Genomic DNA, 21,041 nt, shown 5'->3' on the forward strand with positions numbered 1-21,041 from the left:
TGGAGCAAGATTATATATTAACAATAATTTATCAAATAGATTTATCTTGCATAGGGGAGTTAGACAAGGATGCCCTCTGTCTCCTTTACTTTTTGATATTGTCCTAGAACCTTTATTAATTGCAATAAACAAAGATAAGGAGATAAAGGGAATATCATTTAACAGTTTTGAATTTAAATTATCTGCATATGCAGATGATATATTATTATATTTAAGAGAACCGGAAACTACTATTCCATGTATACTTAATTTAATAGAAAAATATGGTACTTTTTCTGGATATAAAATTAATTGGAACAAATCTGAAATTCTCCCAATAAATGTTCATTGTACCAAAGGATTATTTGACCCATATTCATTTATTTGGAAAGAGGATGGTATAAAATACTTAGGAATTATGATTAAAAATACAATTGAAGACACAGTCAAAGAGAATGAAAAACTTTTATTAAAAAAAATAACAGAAATGTGTGAGCAATGGAATCCATTACATCTTTCTTGGTGGGGAAGAATTCAAACAATTAAAATGATGATATTGCCTGTGGTTTGTTACCAAATGAGTATGATTCCAATATTTTTTCAGGGGTCATTTTATAAAAAACTTAATAATATTCTTACAAAATTTGTTTGGTGTGGGAAAAGACCAAGAATCGCTTTAGTATCATTACAAAGACCAATTATGGAAGGGGGGGTAAATTTTCCAAATTTTTATAGGTATCATCAAGCCTATATTTTAAGACAGGGTATGTATTGGATCCTCCCAGACCTTTTGGAAAATGTACCAGATTGGCTGTATTTAGAATGGCGGCTCCTGCTCCCTTTATATCCAGAACAGTTAATAACTATAACAATGCCTAAAAGATACAAAGATCACAGAATTTTATTTGACACTTGGAAAACATTGAGATATATCAGTAATTTATCATCAGAACCTATTGCTAAATCTCTAAATCAATCAATATGGATAAACTCCAGGATCAAGATTGGCGGATTTAAAATCGTCTGGAAACAATGGATAAATGCAGGAATAAGAACATTGAAAGATGTCATATCAGAAGGATCACTGCTTAGTTTTTCACAATTGCAAAATAAATTTGGATTAAATAAAACACAATATTTTAAATGGATGCAATTGAAGCAGGCCATTCAGGTAGGGTTCCCTGAATGGAAAAATCTAAATAATCAATATAGTTTACAGGTTCTATGTTTCCAGACGGATTTTTTGGGTCACCAAGCCGCAAAATGGTACAAATTGATATACGGATTTTTAAATAAAAAAAAGAAAACAGGTCTTAGGGATATTTGGAGTATTGAGATTGGTCAGACAATTTCTGAATCTCAATGGCCACGATTTTGGTCCTGGAGATTAAGATCTACAAGGTCAGCATCTATGAATCAAACATGGTTGTTTTTATTACATAGAGTGTTCTGGACCCCAACGCGCCTGCAAAAAATAGATAGTACTAGATCTAATAGATGCTGGCATTGTAAATTGGAAATAGGGACGTTAGATCATTTAATCTTTTTCTGTCCCTGTGTAAACGCATTTTGGAATTCAATTTGGCCCCAAATTAATAAGTTACTAGAAAATCACGTAGGACTCTCATATGACACCATATTATTTGGAACTGCAATGAGAACTAAGAGTCCGATTTCAGCAAACAATAATAAGCTATTATTAATACTAACAGGAGTCGCCATGCAACAAATTACTCAAAACTGGAAAGACTATACCAAATTGAATTATACATTCTGGTGGAACTCTGTTTGTCATATTTATAAAATGGAAAAAATATTAGCGATACAACAGGGAAATCTTCTTAATTTCATGAAAATATGGCAACCATTGACAAATTATTCTAATGATTAGTTTCTTAGCACAATGATAAAAATAGTATATGAATGGGGTGGGATTTGAATAATTAATGGAAGTATTTATATAAAAAGGGAGAGGGAATTATATTTTATATGTTATTGAATAATCTTTTTCATATTATATTTTAAATACTATGAATTAATAATGATAATATTTCAGATATGTAATAATTAATATATATTGTATGAATTAAATATTGTAAGAATGGAAAATTTATAAATAAAAATTTAAAAAAAAAAAAAAAAAAAAAAAAAAAAGAGTAGGTAAGGTTGAGCAGACCGGATGGCCCATTCGGGTCTTTATCTGCTGTCATCTACTATACATTACCGTATTTTCACGCATATAACGCGTGCGTTATACACAATTTTTACAAACCGTGCATAACCTTGCGCGTTATACGCCTGAGCGCGTTTTACAATTTTTTTTTTACATAGTTCCCTCCCCCCCGACGTCCGATTCACCCCCCCCCCCCCCGCAGGACTGCTCGCACCCCCACCCTGAAGGACCGCTTGCACGCACTCCCACCCACACCCTCACCCTGAAGGACCGCTCGCACCCCCACAGCCTCCCAAACCCCCCCCCCCCCATCATGTAGAAGCTCCTACCGGTGTCCTGCTGCTTCCTCTTGGCGGTCCCGGCCCTTCTGTGAGCCCTGCGCCTGTGCTGCTTCCTCTTCCGGCGGTCCCGCCCTTTCTCCGACGTTGGGCGAAAGGAGAGTCGGGGCGGGCAAAAGGAGAGTCGGGGTGGCCAGAGGAGAGTCGGGCGGCGACGGGAGAGTCGGGGCAGCATGCGCGGTATACGGGTGTGCGCATTATACAAATTTTTTTTTACATATATTTCGGTTTCCTGCGCGCTATACCCGTGTGCGCGTTTCACACGGGCGCGCGTTATCTACGTGAAAATACGGTACTCATACTGAGCGGGGACCGTCTCTCAAATATGTTGTCGTACGTGCTGCGTATGCCTTTCGGCACTATAGAAATGTTATAAAGTAGTAGCAGTAAGGAGAGCACATTAGGACTGTTGAGAAAGTCAGGGAAAGAAAAGCATTATGGGAATGACTCAGCTGCAGAATAGGCTTTTCCCCCCTCACTGAGAAGAAATAGAGGCCAAATGCAGCACTGGTAAAGGGATAATTCTGTCTGCCAAGAATAAATCTCGGATGGATAAGCTGAAGGAGGGTGGGGGTCTCTGGTTCTTCTCTACGTGTCTATCCACCAGCTGACTTCTCTATTTAAAAGCAGCAAATACATTTGAATCTGTGGAAAATGTGGCATCTAAAGATCCCTGTTGCTTACTTTTGAAAAGCTCTGAAGTGGAGGCTCTGGAGGTGAAGATTTGTGTAGCTTCCTCCTCCTCTGTGTCTGTTGGGAAGAGAGAAAGTATCAGTAAATGGGAAAAGAAAACTGCACTACCGGTGCCAAATCAAAGCAATCCCTAATGCTACCTCAAATCTTCAGAAGCCTGGGGAAGACCCAGAACATCTTTAGCAATAGGCTGGGAAGTAGCAGTTGTCTTGTAAAGGAGAGAGGGAGGAAAAGGGCGAGGCACGATGATTTTTGATGAGAACCAGATGGGGAGGAAGTAGAGCCGATAAACATATCACCATAAAAGATCTCTTTTCCCTATTTAACATAAATATTAATGTGGGATGGGGGGTGGGTTTTTAGAATTTCATTATTGGTTGTGATGGGAATGTTATAAGGTATATTTGATATCAATAATAATAAAATGCTAGAGGCGCATGCGCTCTTAAAAATTCGTGAGCGCTGGCGCCCTGAGGTGTGCTTCTGTGCCAGTCCTCAGGGCGCCTGCGCCAAAGACACCAGCGACTCCTCCCTCCCGCTCCTCTTCAAAGCGGCCTGCTGAGGTTCGCCAGCCGCTGTAGCAAACCTCGCAAGCTGCTCTCCACCTGCAGAAGGAGGCGCCGTGTCACCTCCTGCCCTCACTCGCCGCTGCCGCCACTGATCCTCCTCTTCAGAGCAGCCTGCGATCGTGGCCGGCTTTAAAGAACCTCGCAGGCCGCTCTCCAGCTTCAGTAGCACGCTCCCTCTGACGCACGGGATCGCGTCAGAGGGAACATGCTACCGAGTTGGATAGCAGCCTGCGAGGTTCGCTAAAGCCGTCCACCACGATCGCAGGCTGCTTTGGTGAAGAGGAGCAGGCCAGAAGACACCTGGATGTTGGGAGGGTAAGAAGGGAATCAATACCGGGAGCCAGGGGGAAGGGGAAAGGGAAAGGGAGCTGCTTTGGAGGGAGGGGGTGTGCTGGGGGGGAGACAGAAGGGGCCATGGAGAGATAGGGAGAGGGAAAGAGGGCTGCTTTGGGGGGAGGGGTGTGCTGGGGGGAGACAGAAGGGGCCATGGAGAGATAGGGAGAGGGAAAGAGGGCTGCTTGGGGGGGAGGTGTGCTGGGGACAGACAGCTTTGCTGGGGGGGGAGGAGACAGAAGAGGGCCATGGAGAGACAGTTAGGGAGAGGGAAAGATGGCTGCTTTAGGGGGGAGGTGTGTCCTGGGGGCAGACAGCTTTGCTCCGGGGGGAGGGGGGGGGGGGAGGGAAACAGAAGGATATAGACAGCGGCCAAGGAGAGAGAGAGAGATAAAGAAACAGACAGACAGACACATCTATTCTAGCACCCGTTAATGTAACGGGCTTAAAGACTAGTTATATATATAATTTAATATTAATCTGGTGGGGGGATGGGCTTAAATCTTATTTTCGAGAGAAGTTGTAGACTTTCAAGTGATGTGTTATTTTAATTGTTGATATTTTCTGTGCACTTGATGTAAAATATAAAATGAATAAAGAATTAAAAAAAAAATAAAATAAATAATTTGATAGCCACAAAATGTATAAGTTCAGGCTGGAAATCGGAGGCCCTCTCGATTACATTATGGAGAAATGAAATGTTTTCCATGTTGAAAATGGAATATTTGAATGCTAGGTGGGACTCCCCTAAAAGATGGCGATTGTATCAAGACACCTGGTCTCCTGCTTGGGATACTATGTCGCCTCGAGCCCATAGTCTTATTTTGAATTCCCGATAATGGAGCTCCTTTTGGGTAGGGGGGTTTTATTTTTCCTGTTTGCTTTGTACATTTGGACTACCGTGAAGGAACAATACGATTGGTCTCTTCCTGTTTTGTTGATTGAATTGACGGTATATTGTCATATTGGTTGTTATTGTTATGGGAAAAAAATAATAAAATTTTTTTTAAAAAAATAATCACCATAAAAATCATATAATGACCATATTCCTCCCCCTCTCCATGAGACTGACCTATGCAGGCCTCCCTCTCTTCCTCCCAAATCTTAGAAGCAGGATTGAGGTAGCATTGTGTGTCCAGCATAGCAAAGCTGGAGCCATCTGCACAAGCAAGGAGAAAAGAAAATCACAGCATTTAGATCTGAAAAACAGCACCTTCTGTTGCACCCCCTCCACACACACACACACAACACTCACCAAGTTTCCCACAGTGCAGGACAGCAAGAACCGGTTCATAGAGAACCCTGCGAAAGACAAAGGCGCGCGCCGACAACTGAGCGCAAGACGGAGGCGCCCGCCGAAGAAAATTACAGTTTTTAGGGGATCCGACGGGGGTTTTTGTTGGGGAGCCCCCCCACTTTACTTAATAGAGATCGCGCCGTGGTGTGGGGGGTTGTAACCGTCCACATTTTACTGTAAACTTCACTTTTTCCCTAAAAACAGGGAAAAAGTGAAGTTTTCAGTAAAATGTGGGGGGTTACAACCCCCCACACCACGGCGCGATCTCTATTAAGTAAAGTGGGGGGGTTCCCCCCGCCCCCCCGTCGGAGCCCTAAAAACAGTAATTTTGTGCGGCGCGCACCCCCGCGCTGCGCTCAATTGTCTGGGTGCGCCTTTGTCCCGGCGCGCTTTTGACCCGACACCCAAGAATCATCATCAAGAATGCTGAGTTCCTTTTAACAGCAGGGGAAAATCCCACAGGGATGCCTAGCCATCCTTCCTCCCGCCCACATCTTTGGAAGATAAGAGAATGCATCTCTTATAAGAAATACCCCCACCCCTATCAATCCTAAATACCGGTGGCACTTTCCAGCAGTACCAGGATCGATGAGGGTTAACACATTAGCAGCCCTCAGCCATTCCTCAGAGCATTAGTACACACAGATGACCCGCATACCACCTTCCCTGCTAAGGTAAGGTCGCACCCCTCTTCATGTTACCGTCTGTGCTGGTTTCTTCCTCGCTCTCTGTTTTGGCATCACGGTGCCCGGGTCTCCTCTGGATGTGCCGCTGCTCCACAGGAGTAGAGTGGTCTGCCACACCAATGCCCAGCTCCTGTTCCATATCTGTGTCGTGGAGCATGCACAGCTGTCTGATGCGCTCCTCCTCCGTACTTAATCTTTTTAACCCTGCTCCCTCCACATCAGTATCGCTGTTCTGCTGGGCACAGAGCTTTATGGTGCCCTCTCCCCCTGTGCCTAGTCTTCTTGACCCTTCTCCCTCCATGTTTGTATCATTGTCCAAATCTGCGGTGGCATTTCTGAGACTACCATTTTCTGTGCTCAGTCTCTCCGTCCCATCTTCTTCCACATCTGCATCACTGTCCAAATCTGCAGCAATTTGTCTGATGCATCCCTCTCCTGTGCTCAATCTTTCCGTCCTGTCTCCTTTCACGTTTGTATCACTGGTCAAATCTGAAGCAATCTGCCCGATGCCCCCCTTCCCTGTGTTCAATCTCTCCATCCCTTCTCCTTCCACACCTGTATCCAAATCTGCGGTGGTCTGTCTGATGTCCTCCTTTCCTGTACTCAATTTTTCAGTCCCTTCTTCCTCTACATCTGTGTCACTGTCCTGATGGTGTGCAGTGGCCTGTCTAATGCCCACTATCCCTTCATCTGTGTCGCTGTCCTGGTCTGTGCTGACCTGTCTGCTGTAACCTTCGGCTGCACCTGGTCTATGCATTCCTTCTCCCTCCATGTCTGTATCACTATCTTGGTATTCAGTGGTCTGTCTGATGCCCACTTCCCCTCCACCTGGTCTCTCTATCCCTTCATCTGTGTCACTATCCTGGTCTGTGTTGATCTGTCTGCTGTCACCCTCCCCTGCACCTGGTCTCTCCGTCCCTTCTCCTTCCATATCAGTGTCACTGTCCTGATTTGTGTTGGCATGTCTGCTGTCCCCCTCTCCTATACCCGGTCTTCTTTCTCTCTCTCCCTCCACATCAGTGTCGCTGCTATCTCCCAGCTCCAAAGATGATCTTTCTGTCTCGCCACCTTCGGTATCGGTGTCGCTATCCAGGCCTGAACTGAGCATCCTGCGTTTCTCGAGTCCTGCGGCAGGCTGCTCTGCGCCTTTCTCCTCCACGTCATTGTTTTGGCTTGTGCTGGGGCCCCCCTTCCTAAATGGTCTCTGTTCATGTTTGCTGTTGACGTCTTCATCTTCCACGTCGGTGTCACTGTCCAGGTGGAAGAGATCCTGGGGTCTTTGTTCTGGTCTGGCTGCCCCTCTCTGCTGCTCCAGCTGGTCCTTTTCAGTGGTGTTCTCTTGCCCTTCCTCTGTATCACTGAGATATGAGAGAGAGAGAAGGAGAGAGTCATACAAGATCTTAAAAGGTAAAGATGCCAATCAGTCTGCCATTTCTTTTTTTTTTCCAATTCTTTATTCATTTTTCATCTTACGTCAAGTACACAATATTACATCAATTGAATCATACACATCACTAGAAAATATAAAGAGAACAGAATATTGATGGATACATGGAAAACATTGTGTTATGTCAGTAATTTAACTCCAAACCCAATACACAAATCAATCTTTATGGCTTAACTCCAAGATTCAAATTGGCGGTTTTAAAATCATTTGGAAGCATTGGATTATTGCAGGTATACGGACTCTAGGTGATGTTATTTTAAATGGTAAACTGCTTGATTTTTCACAGTTGCAACATAAATTTGTCTAAACAAATCACAAAGCTTTAAATGGTTGCAGCTGAAGCAGGCTATTCAGGAGGGGTTCCCTGAATGGAAAAATCTTAACAATCAGTATAGTCTGGAATCCTTATGCTTTCAGGCAGATTTCTTGGGACACCAGGCCGCACAGTGGTATAAATTGATATCTGTATTTATAAATAAAAAACCAAGGACTGGTCTTAGAGACATTTGGAGAATTGAGATTAACCATCAAATTTCTGCATCTCAATGGCCACGAATTTGGTCTTGGAGAATGAGATGTACAGTGTCTGCATCTATGAGACAAACTTGGTTCTTTTTGTTACTTAGAGCATTTTGGACCCCAGTTAGATTACAGTCTGCCATTTCAAATTGCCTACAGGAATGTATCACACATCTTGTTCAATCTACAACTTTGTGTCTGACCCCTGCATGGTTGAATTCTAGTTAGAGTTATGGCTCCTAGCACCTGCTCTGGAAGTTTGCTGAAATTTCCCACCCCATCTAAGTGGAAGATGCCTTTTCAATGCATTCCTTTCAAGCCTCCATCCCTTCACACTATGTCCTTGAACTGGTCTTCCCTCCCTTTTCCTTTCTTTCTTTTAGACAGAATATTTTTAGCTCATCGTTCAAGCCTTGCATCATTTTGGTCTAAAAGCAACATGGTGAAGGCAAGGCAGAGCTTACCTCTCAGGTACTATGGTGGAGGTGGTGGGAGTGAACACTGCACTGGAGTTGAGCACATGCCTGCCTTCTGCTGACACAGTGGATTCTAGAGAGAGGGGACAAACTATCAGCATCACAACTGGCCAAAGGTGTTAGCACAGGATCCGCTGGAGAACCAATCTCCGTCAGTCAATATTTCACACTGGAGGCCCTCCAATTTCATCTTTTTTTTAATACTAAAACAAAACAAAACAAAAACAACAACAAAAAGTAGGAAGAAAGATTTGTGGTGAGGCAGCTGAGGCACTCACAGACCTTGAGGTGAAAGTCTTAGCTGATGGGCAGCAGTGACACCTTGTGGTCAGAGTCAGGATGTGCAGAAACCAGGTTCTCAAAGGAGATAGTGGCTTCCAGAGGGTTTAAAATGGGTGATCCCTTTGGCAGTTATGAACACAGGCTGTGGCTGGTTCTGACCAACACCAAAGCAGCAGAAAGAATAACTGCCAGACAAACATAGAATAGGCTTCAGTATAGAAAAATCGGCCTAGTGGGGGAGAAAAAAACCTCAACCATTGTGGAACAATGCTAGTCACTATGCATCCCTTGTAGCTGACCTCTTCTGAAACTAAGGTCCATAATAATTCATACATCCAATACCTGCCTTCTTTGCTCCCCCTCATTTCTTCACCGAGCATCCCCCCCCTCCACACACACACAGTTTTGCTAATACACCTCAATCCTGCCATAAATCACCACTCACTATTCCAGCACCAGGATATACAATTTTCCTGATATGCCTACAGTTCCTCTCACCTTGGCTTGCCCTCTCTTCCTGCTGTGGATAACTTCTGCTCCTGTCACTTTCTTCAGTGTCATCATCCGAGTCCTTGGCTAATATACCTCCATATCCCATCTTCACTGCTCCTACTGCAGGCGTCTTCTCGAGTGCCAGCAGTCGGGCTGGGCCACCTTGTGTTCCTGGCACCAGCAGTGAATCATCTGAATCGCTGTCCTTTGCATGCGGGCTCCCACTCAACCCCTGCCTGGCGGCATCAGCTTGGCACGTCCCATTCTCATTTGGTTGGGGAAGGATGAAGTACTGACAGGCTACATCTGCAAACAGCAGCAGGTCTCCGTCTTCCAGGGCGTAGCGAACCTGGGGCTTTAAGGTGCTTTTCCGCCACCGTGTACGGTTCAAGCTGCCACAGTCAAAGATGAAGTGAGAGCCCTCTGCCTCAGCCTCTATCACTGCATGCCGCTTGGAAATGGAGGAGGCTGGGATAGGAATGTGGCAAGTGGTCTGCCGCCCAATGATGTTCTCCCCACAGTGGATCAGGAAATCTAAGAGACAAGGAACACAGTAAAGCTTCCAGATAATGGGGGAAAAAAAAAAAAAAAATCACACCTCACACTTCTCTTTTGATGCTTCTGCTTGTTGAAAATGTCATAGTGTGAGCGCCTATGCAATTCCCAAAGTGTGCCAAAGCTATTCTGGAACTCGGAACACTTTGATGCAACAAAAAGCATGACCAATCGGTTGCAAGCTAAGTCATAAAGGCACCACAAAAGTAGCCAATCAAGTAAAACCACGGGATAAAGTAGTGCCTGGGGCTCAAAAAATGAACAGGCCTGAAACATTAGAATAGAACTGCCACAGCCAGAAAACATCAGAAACCACCTCACACCCCCCCCCCCCCAAGAAAAAGCTTTATAAAAGATAAAGGTTTACCAACCAAAATGGACAGAAATCCATAGATTCTGACAAAGACTGAACTGGACAAGATTCTATGAGCAGATAATTCTACATCTACAGGGTGAGACAAAAAAAAAGTAACCCCTAGTTTTTTTGCTGTTTTCTCGGCAACAGATTGGAATTTTAATGTGAAATTTTACAGCTTTGTTGTTACTATGTTTATGAGTCAAGTGGAATGAGATTATCTTGAAACACGGCAAAGTTACAGACTTGCATGTTCCAAAATATTTGCGCCGTAAAACTACCTTTTTTTCCAAATTTCTTTTATTAGAATTTTCAATAACAAAGCCATATGCTCAGACAAAGTAATTTCAAACAGCATTACAAAAAAGAAACATCCCAAGTTCTCCACATCCCCTTCACCCCCAGAAAAAAAACCAAAACAGAATAACAATGTAGAGTAAACCCCCACCCTCCAAAAAAAATACAACATAAGTAGGAGCAGCAAGTAAGGTGGGAAGAATTAAGCTCTGTTACCAGATCTCCAAGCCTCATAAATGTCCCAGACTTTATGTTACGGGAGTAAGGCCCATCGACGTAAAGCTGTCAAATTAAACATCAATTGCACATAGTCCAACTTGCACAGGAGGTTTTGTCTATCAGGTATCTGAGAGGAGCACCAGTTCCTTGTTAACACTAATCGTAAATACAACACTAATGCTAGCACTAATGGTAAATACACTTGCTAACACTAATGGTAAATACAAAACAAATAAACGGTGCTCCTGAACATAAAACTATGATTATTTGAAGGGGAAACCCCCCCCCCAGGGATACCAGATTACTGTAGTTAAATCATGTTTTTTAAAATTACGCCTGATTCGCTCGATATCTAAATTCCTTGAGCCTAAATCCATAAACATTTTTATTCATTCTCTGGTAATTGACTATTGTAATTCTCTTCTACTTAACGTTTCACAAAAAGAAAAAAGAAGGCTCCAATTAACACAAAATACGGCCGTCAAACTGATCTACAATGCTAAAAAATATGATCACGTTACGCCATTATTGATTAATTCCCATTGGCTCCCAATCAGCCATCGCATCACTTTTGAAATATTATTCTTAGTTTTTAAATCTCTGAGATTTAATGAGCCTCAATTTATCACCAGGATGCTAATTCCGTACAACTCCTCTCGGCTTCTCCGTTCGACTTCCCATAACCTTCTTTCCATTCCTTCCCTGAAAATCATAGGCACCAGAAGACATGACATGTTCTCGGTTATGGCCAACTGTGGAACTTTTTACCACAGTATATCAGAGAAGAAAAAGACTTATCATCGTTTAAAAAAATTTTTAAAACTCACCTTTTTAAAGACGCATTCAATCTTTTACCTTCCATCCAATAATATGACGTCTCAAGTTTTACATCAAATTCACCCTTCCTTTTGTTCTTCCCATCAGTGTTTTTCTTCTTCTCTATCACAGAATTGTAACTTTTCCCCCCTTTTCCACACGACTCATGTAAGTTTTACCCAATAGCTTTGAAGTTATTTTGTTTGTCTGTTTTGATTTATTAAATTGTACATCGCTTAGTAAATTAAATAAGCGATCCATTAAATACCAATAAAAACTTGAAACTTAAAAACTTAATGATGTCACAGTGAGGTCGATTTTTGTACAAAGGACTAGTGGCCTCCAAAATCGCCAAACCTAAACCCCCTGGACTACCATGTCTGCGGAACAATGTTGGAGGCCTATCACAAGCTCCACCCAAAGCCACAGGCAACTGCCAGACTTGAGAAAGCACTGTAGATGATCTGGGATAGTCTGTTACATAGTAACATAGTAACATAGTAGATGACGGCAGATAAAGACCCGAATGGTCCATCCAGTCTGCCCAACCTGATTCAATTTAAATTTTTTTTTTTTTTTCTTCTTAGCTATTTCTGGGCGAGAATCCAAAGCTTTACCCGGTACTGTGCTTGGGTTCCAACTGCCGAAATCACTGTTAAGACTTACTCCAGCCCATCTACACCCTCCCAGCCATTGAAGCCCTCCCCTGCCCATCCTCCTCCAAACGGCCATACACAGACGCAGACCGTACAAGTCTGCCCAGTAACTGGCCTAGTTCAATATTTAATATTATTTTCTGATTCTAAATCTTCTGTGTTCATCCCACGCTTCTTTGAACTCAGTCACAGTTTTACTCTCCACCACCTCTCTCGGGAGCGCATTCCAGGCATCCACCACCCTCTCCGTAAAGTAGAATTTCCTAACATTGCCCCTGAATCTACCACCCCTCAACCTCAAATTATGTCCTCTGGTTTTACCATTTTCCTTTCTCTGGAAAAGATTTTGTTCTACGTTAATACCCTTTAAGTATTTGAACGTCTGAATCATATCTCCCCTGTCTCTCCTTTCCTCTAGGGTATACATATTCAGGGCTTCCAGTCTCTCCTCATACGTCTTCTGGCGCAAGCCTCCTATCATTTTCGTCGCCCTCCTCTGGATCGCCTCAAGTCTTCTTACGTCTTTCGCTAGATACGGTCTCCAAAACTGAACACAATACTCCAAGTGGGGCCTCACCAATGACCTGTACAGGGGCATCAACACCTTCTTCCTTCTACTGACTACGCCTCTCTTTATACAGCCCAGAATCCTTCTGGCAGCAGCCACTGCCTTGTCACACTGTTTTTTCGCCTTTAGATCTTCGGACACTATCACCCCAAGGTCCCTCTCCCCGTCCGTGCATATCAGCTTCTCTCCTCCCAGCATATACGGTTCCTTCCTATTATTAATCCCCAAATCCCCCATGGAACGACCGACAAGGCTGCTAAGAATTTCTCTGTATTAAAGCTGGGGCTGGACACTCTTGAGTATTCACAAGGACTGTGAAGTTCTGACACAGTGTTCATTGCATCATTTGAACAATATTTTATTGTGTTTTCGCTCAAACAATTTTAATGTGCAAAAATGGCTAGATAGTAATGCTAAAATGTCTATAATATCAACATAGTTTAAGATAATTAAACATTATTTAATAGTAATATAGGAAAATAGGGGGAAGGAAGGGGGCCTGTGGATTAAATGTACTGCGATAAATAAGGGTTTAATAGTTGTAATGTGCCTCAAGGTTTTTGTGAAGGCAAAAAATAATGTTTTGTAAAATAAAGCATGGCAAGCTGTAATAAAATGACACATCATCCAATAGAGATATTAAAATTTAACACGTGTAATTGAAGCCATTGGAATACTCCCCTATTGCTTTCTTGTGCAACTCCTTGCGGCTCTTATTTCCAAAATCTTGCACAAACTTCAGACTTTTTCATTCTGTCCTAATCTTTAAATAGCTTAAGTCCTCCCTTAGCTTGTTTGGAAGCTTATTCCCCAATCCCCAGTCAAGATCTTCTATATATAGTAAGAAAACCCTTTTTCCCTTATGGAAGATCAGTCACTGCCAGATCTTAATGGAAGGGTGTCAGGTCAAAAGCGCGCCGGGACAAAGGCGCGCCCAGACAATTGAGCATAGCGCGGAGGTGTGCGCCGCTCAAAATTACTGTTTTTAGGGCTCCGACGGGGGGGGCATGGGGGGAACCCCCCCACTTTACTTAATAGACATTGCGCCGCGTTGTGGGGGGTTTTAACCCCCATTTTAATGAAAACTTCACTTTTTCCCTGTTTTTAGGGAAAAAGTTAAGTTTACAGTAAAATGTGGAGGGTTACAACCCCCCAAACACTCCATAACGCCGGCGCAATGTCTATTAAGTAAAGTGGGGGGGTTCCCCAACAAAAACCCCCGTCGGAGCCCCTAATTTTCTTCGGCGCGCGCCTTTGTCTTTCGCGCCGTTGTCTATGAACCTAATGGAAGTGTCGGTTTCCTTAAATGTTACTGAAGCAAATTTTGTCTTGCAGCAGTATATACAACGTTTCTCCTTTCTGGTTAAAATAGATCTAAAGGTACTTTTTCAAACTATAATTATATATTAATTGGGAGGGAGAGAGGGGTGTGGGATTATTATATTCAATAAGAATTATATAAATTTAGATTTCTTGCATAATATTATAACTTTATATAATATTAATTTTTCTAAAGAAATGTTAAATTTGATGTTAATATGTGAGTTAATCAAGTGTGTATATTCAAGTTTCTAATGAGTTTATTTGAAACACTTGTTGTAACATAAGAAAATGAATAAAGATTTATAAAACTAAAAACAAACTATAAGCCTTCTGTTTTCCTCAGCTGCAATTATCACTGCAACCTAGTAACCCACTAGACCAGCAAATATAATAAAAGGAACGAAAATCCTGAAAATGATGTATTTTATCAAGCACTCCTCTGCTGCCATAAGCTTAAGACTCCTCACCTTTCTCTGGACCATAATTGTTGCTGAAGACATGAAGTCTTCCCACAGGCTCCTTGTTACCATCTTTGCCCTCCAGAGTCTCACATGTCAGGCTTTCTTCATCCCAGTCCAGCAGCTGTGTCTGATCCATCTCAGCTGGACAAAGAAGGAAGAGAAAAGGCGAGATATCAGGTATGAATAACTTAGGGCTATTCTAGTCCAGTGGTTCCCAACCCTGTCCTGGAGGACCACCAGGCCAGTCGAGTTTTCAGGATAGCCCTAATGAATATGCATGGTGCAGATTTACATGCCTATTATATGCAGATCTCTCTCAGGCATATTCATTAGGGCAGGGGTCTAAAAGTCCCTCCTTGAGGGCCGCAATCCTGTTGGGTTTTCAGGATTTCCCCAATGAATATGCACTGAAAGCAGTGCATGCACGTAGATCTCATGCATATTCATTAGGGAAATCCTGAAAACCCGACTGGATTGCGGCCCTTAAGGAGGGACTTTGAGACCCCTGAACCACAGGGTCCCTTCACAATATAGAGAACATAAAGTTCCTGTGATCCAGGTATAGCCGAGGCAGCAACGAGAGAAGTGGTGCAGAGGAAAATGGTGATGGAATTCATAAACATAGAGGATCTCTAATTAGAAAACGAAGGATGTAAATCAGGGTTCTCAAAGTCCCTCCTTGAGGGCCGCAATCCAGTCGGGTTTTCAGGATTTCCCCAATGAATATGCATGAGATCTATGCGCATGCACTGCTTTCAATGCATATTCATTGGGGAAATCTTGAAAACCCGACTGGATTGCGACCCTCAAGGAGGGACTTTGAGATCCCTGGGGCTATCCTGAAAACCTGACTAGCCTGGTGGTCCTCCAGAACAGGGTTGGGAACCACTGTTCTAGTCAACAAGAAAATGAACATTTGTTGTTGTTGCAGTGGATGGGGCACAGGGCCCAAGCATACAGTATATCCACTTCTGACACTATCTCTAAGATTGTAATTCCAACCCTACAACCAACTTCTGGAGCTGTCATGTCTTGTTCTGCGTTACACAAGAAAGTTTTCGTATATCCTTCTAAAGTGTACATTTCTCTTGTTTTTCAATCTGACAATAGTCTAGAAAAGAAATCTGATTCATATACTTAGGAAGACATAAGATATTTAAAAGAAGGGGGAAAACAATGTAGTGCACCATTATCCCCCTTACTCCTTCCCTGCCCCATTCTCTCACAGGTTTATTTATTTAGCTATTTTAAAAATTTCTATACCGTTTACAACTCAACGGTTAACAAAATATACATACATAATCTTAAAACCCAATGAACAAACCTTAAAATTCATAGCTAAAAAATACTAAAATAAGTTTGAACAGCATAGTTAATAGCATATCATAGACACGAAATAAAAACATAATTATAAATCATGAACAGTTCATCAGGTTTACAAAAAGAGAAAAAAAGATATGTCTAAAAGAAAGCATCAACAAATAACTGTGTTTTCAATCATTTTCTAAACCTACCTCTCTCACAACAAATCCGTAGCTGTCCTACCAGAGAGTTCCAGTTCTGAACTCCTGCACAGCAAAAGGTCTTTTTGCTAGTATCAACTAATCTTGGATTCACAGTCCTTCAACACCAGGGTCCTTGTCATGTAGTTGACAACTGGTTGATCCAGTCCTATGCTGACCCTTGTGTATGCACAAACTTGTATGTTATTTCCCTTTTGCAAGTTCTTTAAAAAAAAAAATACTAGAAGTCCCTACTTGCACTGAGGTAAACCCATAGATGGGTCCAACCTACCAGACAAATCTGGCGCCAGCTGGCAAGTAAGGTTAGCACCCAAAACTAAATTGATTTACTGCACCTTAACAGAGGAATTAAGACTTTTTAAGGAAACCAACCCTATGCATGGGCTAAGCAAAATCTTAAAATTTCAAAGGGATTGGCCAAAATTTGTTTGCTTGGGGTAGCCCTACACATATAGAAACACAGAAAATGACAGCACATGAAATGGAAGGGCGCTATTCATGCTATGCACACACACCCTCCACCCCCCAAGAGTTCTTGGAAAACTCCCATTGTTGCCTTGGATTTCTGAACACCAAATGCAAAACTTGCATTTTAGGGTTAGGGAGAATTTTAACTGCAAAGCACACCATTGTCCAGAGATGTCAAGTTATCCAGTCCCAGGCTGGAGATTTGGGATAGTCCTGGATTTCTGACCCCCCCCCCCAACTGTTGCATTATGGGATTTTTGCAACCTATGGAAGGGATCAGGCACTACAAGTCCCATCCTGCTTTGGGATACGAGCTCAAAACCAGGCCTAGCCAAAGGGTCTCTGGCCTGAAAAATGGTAACTTGGCATCTCTGACCATCACTTCTTTAGACCAGAAGGTTCTCAATCTAGTCCTCGAGATGCACCAAGAAAGTCTGGTTTTCAAGATATCCTCAGTGACTGCATGAACTAAATTTGCATGCACTACCTCTATTGCATGCACATCTCTTTTTATGCATATATATATTATGGGTATCCTGGAAACCTGTCTGGCTGAGTGTATCCCGAGGATTGGGGTGCGATCGCAACGGCGCAGGCGCAAAACAGGAAGGTGCGCCACGCGGGCCGAACTCAACTTTGTCCGCCAACTTTCCCGCTACGCCGCCCCAAAACAGGTTTAAAGAAACAGACGGATACCTGCAGCACGCCGCCGTTGACGGTAAAGCCCCCAACGTCCCTCTCCTTCCACCCCCGCCCCCACTTCCGCATTCGGCTCCCGGGGCGAACACGCTCGCGCGCGTAGGCGCAACAAACACGAAAACGTCACAGACGGCTAACCAACCGCCGCGGCGAGATAGTTGAACGTCACAGTCCGGGAACCAACCAACGCTCCTGGCATCCCCTGGGCGGGCGGTTGCTGCGCATGCGGCGTAGGGGGTGGCGGGAAGCGCGTTCTTCTTCATGGCCGGCTCGGTTCGTTGATCTCTGTTCCTGAAGTAAGATGTGGTTTGGGCCTTTGGGGGGTTCCTTCTGGTCTGTAACACTGTCATTGGTTCACGGTGGACCTCTAATTGTGATGTTGTTATGTGCACCTGCAGAATTGTTTTATTATTTGTGGTATTCCAATTACAGCCAATCAAAAATCTTGAAAAGTAAAGTTGTTAGTCAAGGGCATTGGATACAGATTATCCCAAAACTCAGTGCCCCCCCCCCCCCCCAGCACACAAGGAGCACTCCAGCCCGTGGTAGTTGGTTCCCTTTAAGGTGGTGGTGGGGAACCAATACTCCATCTGAGGACTGGCTGGGCACGTGCAAATTTGATTTTTCTTTATTTGAGCAACCAGTTCTAAAACTTTTTTTTTTCTTCATGTGAGCAACTAGTTCTAAAAACCAGATTTGCAAGTATTTTTCTTTGCGACACTCTTAGCTTTGAAGGAATGCCTGAATCTGCTACAGGAGAAGTGTAGGAATCTATGCCCCTGAAAAAACTACTCAGTGAAATCAAATGAAGCCACAACTGTGTTCTTAAGTATGAGTCGTACTTAAGTCGGGTGTCTGTAACTCAGGGACTGCCTGTAATTTGCAAATCCTGGGACATAACAATGAGCCAACAATGACCTACTTGTAACTATGACCTAACTGTATTAATATTTATACTGATCTACCTGTACTAGCAACTCTATTGAATGTCCGTGTCAAACTTCCTAGGTAACTGACTGAACCTCTAGTAATGTAATTTGACCTTGAACTGAATAGTTAAAGGCGGAATAGAAAGTCTAATTAGCATAACACTGTGGGTCCCTCTGAAGTTTGTGGGTGGTGGTGGTAGGATTGTGCCTGAAAAGGGGAGGAGGGGGTTTGGGAACAAGATTGTCTTTTGTGCCTTCAGAATTTATAAGACACGGTCTTATATTAATTTTGGGCCCAAAAAAGGCACTAGGTCTTATTTTCAGGTAGGTCTTTTTTTTTTTTCATATACAATAATCATCTCCCCCACCTCAATTCTTCCTATTTCCTTTCTCTCCCCCACATGTGCAGCATCTGTCCTCCCCTCTCACCAATCCCCTTGTGCAGTATCTTTCTATCCCTCCCTTCCTCCCATCCCCCTTTGCAGCATCTTTCTATCCCCCCCTGCTGACCCTTCCATCTCTCCCTCCCATGCAAACCCTGACTGGGAGCCAAAATACCTGGAAACAGCCTGCCCTTCTCATGTCCGGCTGTTCCTCTGCCGCATCACTGATGATATCATCAGCAACGCGGCACAGAACAGCCGGGCGTGAGAAGGGCAGGCCGCAATCCAGCCTGTGCTGCCAACACTGCCATTTGTTTTCATATATTTCAGCTCGCTGTCGGGGTTCGCATGGGAGGGATAGATGGAAGGGGCAGGGGAAGCGCTGCTGCTGGTAACTAGGGCTTATTTTCAGGGGTAGGGATTATATTAAGACCTACCCCGAAAATCAAGCTAGGGGTAGGTCTTATTTTCGGGGAAACATGGTAGTAGTGTTACAGAAATTATAAGTGGTAGTATTGAAATGCCATGAAAAGACTGGATCAGGGTTGAATATAGCTCTAATGCTGTCTGACTGCATAGCAATGTAGTTGCTCATTCACTTCCTTTTTCTGAGCAGTTGTTTTTCTGGTTTCATCCAGTTACATTTCAGATTTACTCTTGCCCTACACAGCCAAGGATTAATTTGATACTTTTTAAAGTAGTTGTGCTGCATGAAGGGATCCAGCAAGGGTGGAACTCTCTGCTGGTGAATTCTTCCAGCTTTCCTTTCCTGCTCAGTTTGAGGGAAGAAACACACAGAATCAGATTGATCCTTGAGGGATCGCTGCGTCCTGAGCTGGAAGTGTACACTTTGTAACATACCCCCTTGTATCCCCACACCCTGCCCACTGCAGCAAAGCCGAGCAGAGGAGACAATGGATGAGCTGTTTTTGTGCCCCTATCTCCCTTGCTCCCCCATGCAGTTGACCTGCTCATATAGCCCTTAGACTGGCCCTGGGAGGCAAGCATGCAAAGTCCTTGAGTGGAGATGTGATGGTTGGTCATTGTACAATAGCAATCCCTAGTGGCTGGATTTAAGGAGCCAGATTACAGAGTTCTGGAAGGAGCTCTAGTGCGGGCCCCTGGCTGAGGATCGTTGCTGCAATGACTACCTAAAGTGCAGCCCTATTCCATGTGAGACTGCTCCCCAGAATCAGAACCTGTATTGCCTAGGTTGGCAGCATTTGGGGGGATGGGAGGAAGTCAGCACCAAGAAAGCATCCCCTCGTCTCTCCTTCCTTACCTCAGTCCCATAACCAGCACCCTCCCTTCCCTTTGCTGCTCTTATTGCCCAGGATTTCCAGTAGAGCTATGTTCTGCCCTCCCTAAGAAAATGCATTGAGAGGACAAGGCCCAGAAGCACTTGAGTGTGGGAATGTACTGGAAACTCCACTTTTGAAGCAGTCCAAGAAAGATGTAAAGCAATAGCATTGGTGGCTGGGAGGGGAAAAGTGGGGAGATGTAGAACATAACTGGAGGAGGGAAGGGGAAATGTATATAGCGCTACCAGATGTACACATAAGCAGGTACTTTGGTGTTGAATTTGTGGGGGAGGGAACAGATATGGACTCGGGAAGGGGAGATGCTGAACTGGAAGTAGGGTAGGAAAAGGAAAGGAAGATGCAGGCCACCTGGAGTGAGTAGAAATGTGAAGGGGAAAGAGGAGATACTAGACTGGTGGAAAGGGTGAAATGGCCATGAGACAGCTTTGGGAGTGGGGGGTAGAAAGGAGATGGAGGTTATTGGCCACCTTGGGGGGGGGGGAGAATGCTGAACTATGTGTGTGGGGGGGGGGCGAGGGAAAGAACCTCTGTTAAGATTCATTAAATGATTTAATCTGTTTTTAAATACTTTTTCAATATCTTATATTTATAAATATTTTTTGTTGATAAATATTTTAACACACAACACACAGTACTAGGTTCCTTATGCAATTGGTTTTGAATATATCACGAGGGAAAGACCTCAGAAGCCTGCACCATACACAGAATATTCAATTCTTGTGAAGGTTTAACTCCGCAGGACAGGTTCTCTATCATCGGTCACAAAACCCTCTACACACCGATTACCAAATTTACTTTTCTGGTATATTTATCAATTTTTCTTTATAAAGCACTCGGTGTGTAAAAATATAATGCACTTATCTGATTAAAGAATAAATATTTTAAATCAGATTCCAATTTCTCCCATATATAAATGGAAAATGAAGAGCTGGCAACCATCAAAATGTAACAAAGAACAATAAATCTGGCATGCTGTAATTGAACTGACAACAGGCACTTATCTTTTAGACCCGACGGAGGCCAAATCCATTTCACACCAACAGGCTTTTTCAGGAGAAATACTGAAGCTTGTTTTAATGCCAGTTTCGATTAATAAACAGTTGTCCAGTTATATGTTACATAGTCGCCACTGCCCTTTCTCCTTCCTCTCTGTACAAATCCATATTTTGATCGATGATGATAC

The 21,041-nt window shown here is 43.4% G+C and overlaps 1 protein-coding gene across 5 annotated transcripts in view; it reads right to left on the reverse strand.

Moving 5' to 3' along the window:
• MDC1 (mediator of DNA damage checkpoint 1) overlaps positions 1-17,376 on the reverse strand; it is a 77,546-nt gene extending 60,170 nt beyond the window's left edge. The window contains exons 1-7 of one of the 5 annotated variants that reach the window (XM_033916199.1): positions 17,222-17,376; positions 14,541-14,675; positions 9,291-9,818; positions 8,499-8,583; positions 6,084-7,426; positions 5,158-5,244; positions 3,175-3,240 (exon numbers count right to left, since the gene is read on the reverse strand). In XM_033916199.1, the coding sequence (XP_033772090.1) occupies positions 3,175-3,240; positions 5,158-5,244; positions 6,084-7,426; positions 8,499-8,583; positions 9,291-9,818; positions 14,541-14,670 (2,239 nt within the window). In that variant the 5' untranslated portion in view covers positions 14,671-14,675; positions 17,222-17,376. Of the gene's footprint in view, positions 1-3,174; positions 3,241-5,157; positions 5,245-6,083; positions 7,427-8,498; positions 8,584-9,290; positions 9,819-14,540; positions 14,676-16,048; positions 16,178-17,221 lie in introns of those variants that run through there. The other 4 variants (XM_033916200.1, XM_033916202.1, XM_033916201.1 and 1 more) reach the window with 4 other exon arrangements.
• Between the last annotated feature and the right edge of the window lie 3,665 nt (positions 17,377-21,041).

This window comes from Geotrypetes seraphini, chromosome 12, assembly GCF_902459505.1.
Source record: "Geotrypetes seraphini chromosome 12, aGeoSer1.1, whole genome shotgun sequence".
Lineage (NCBI taxonomy): Eukaryota > Metazoa > Chordata > Amphibia > Gymnophiona > Dermophiidae > Geotrypetes > Geotrypetes seraphini.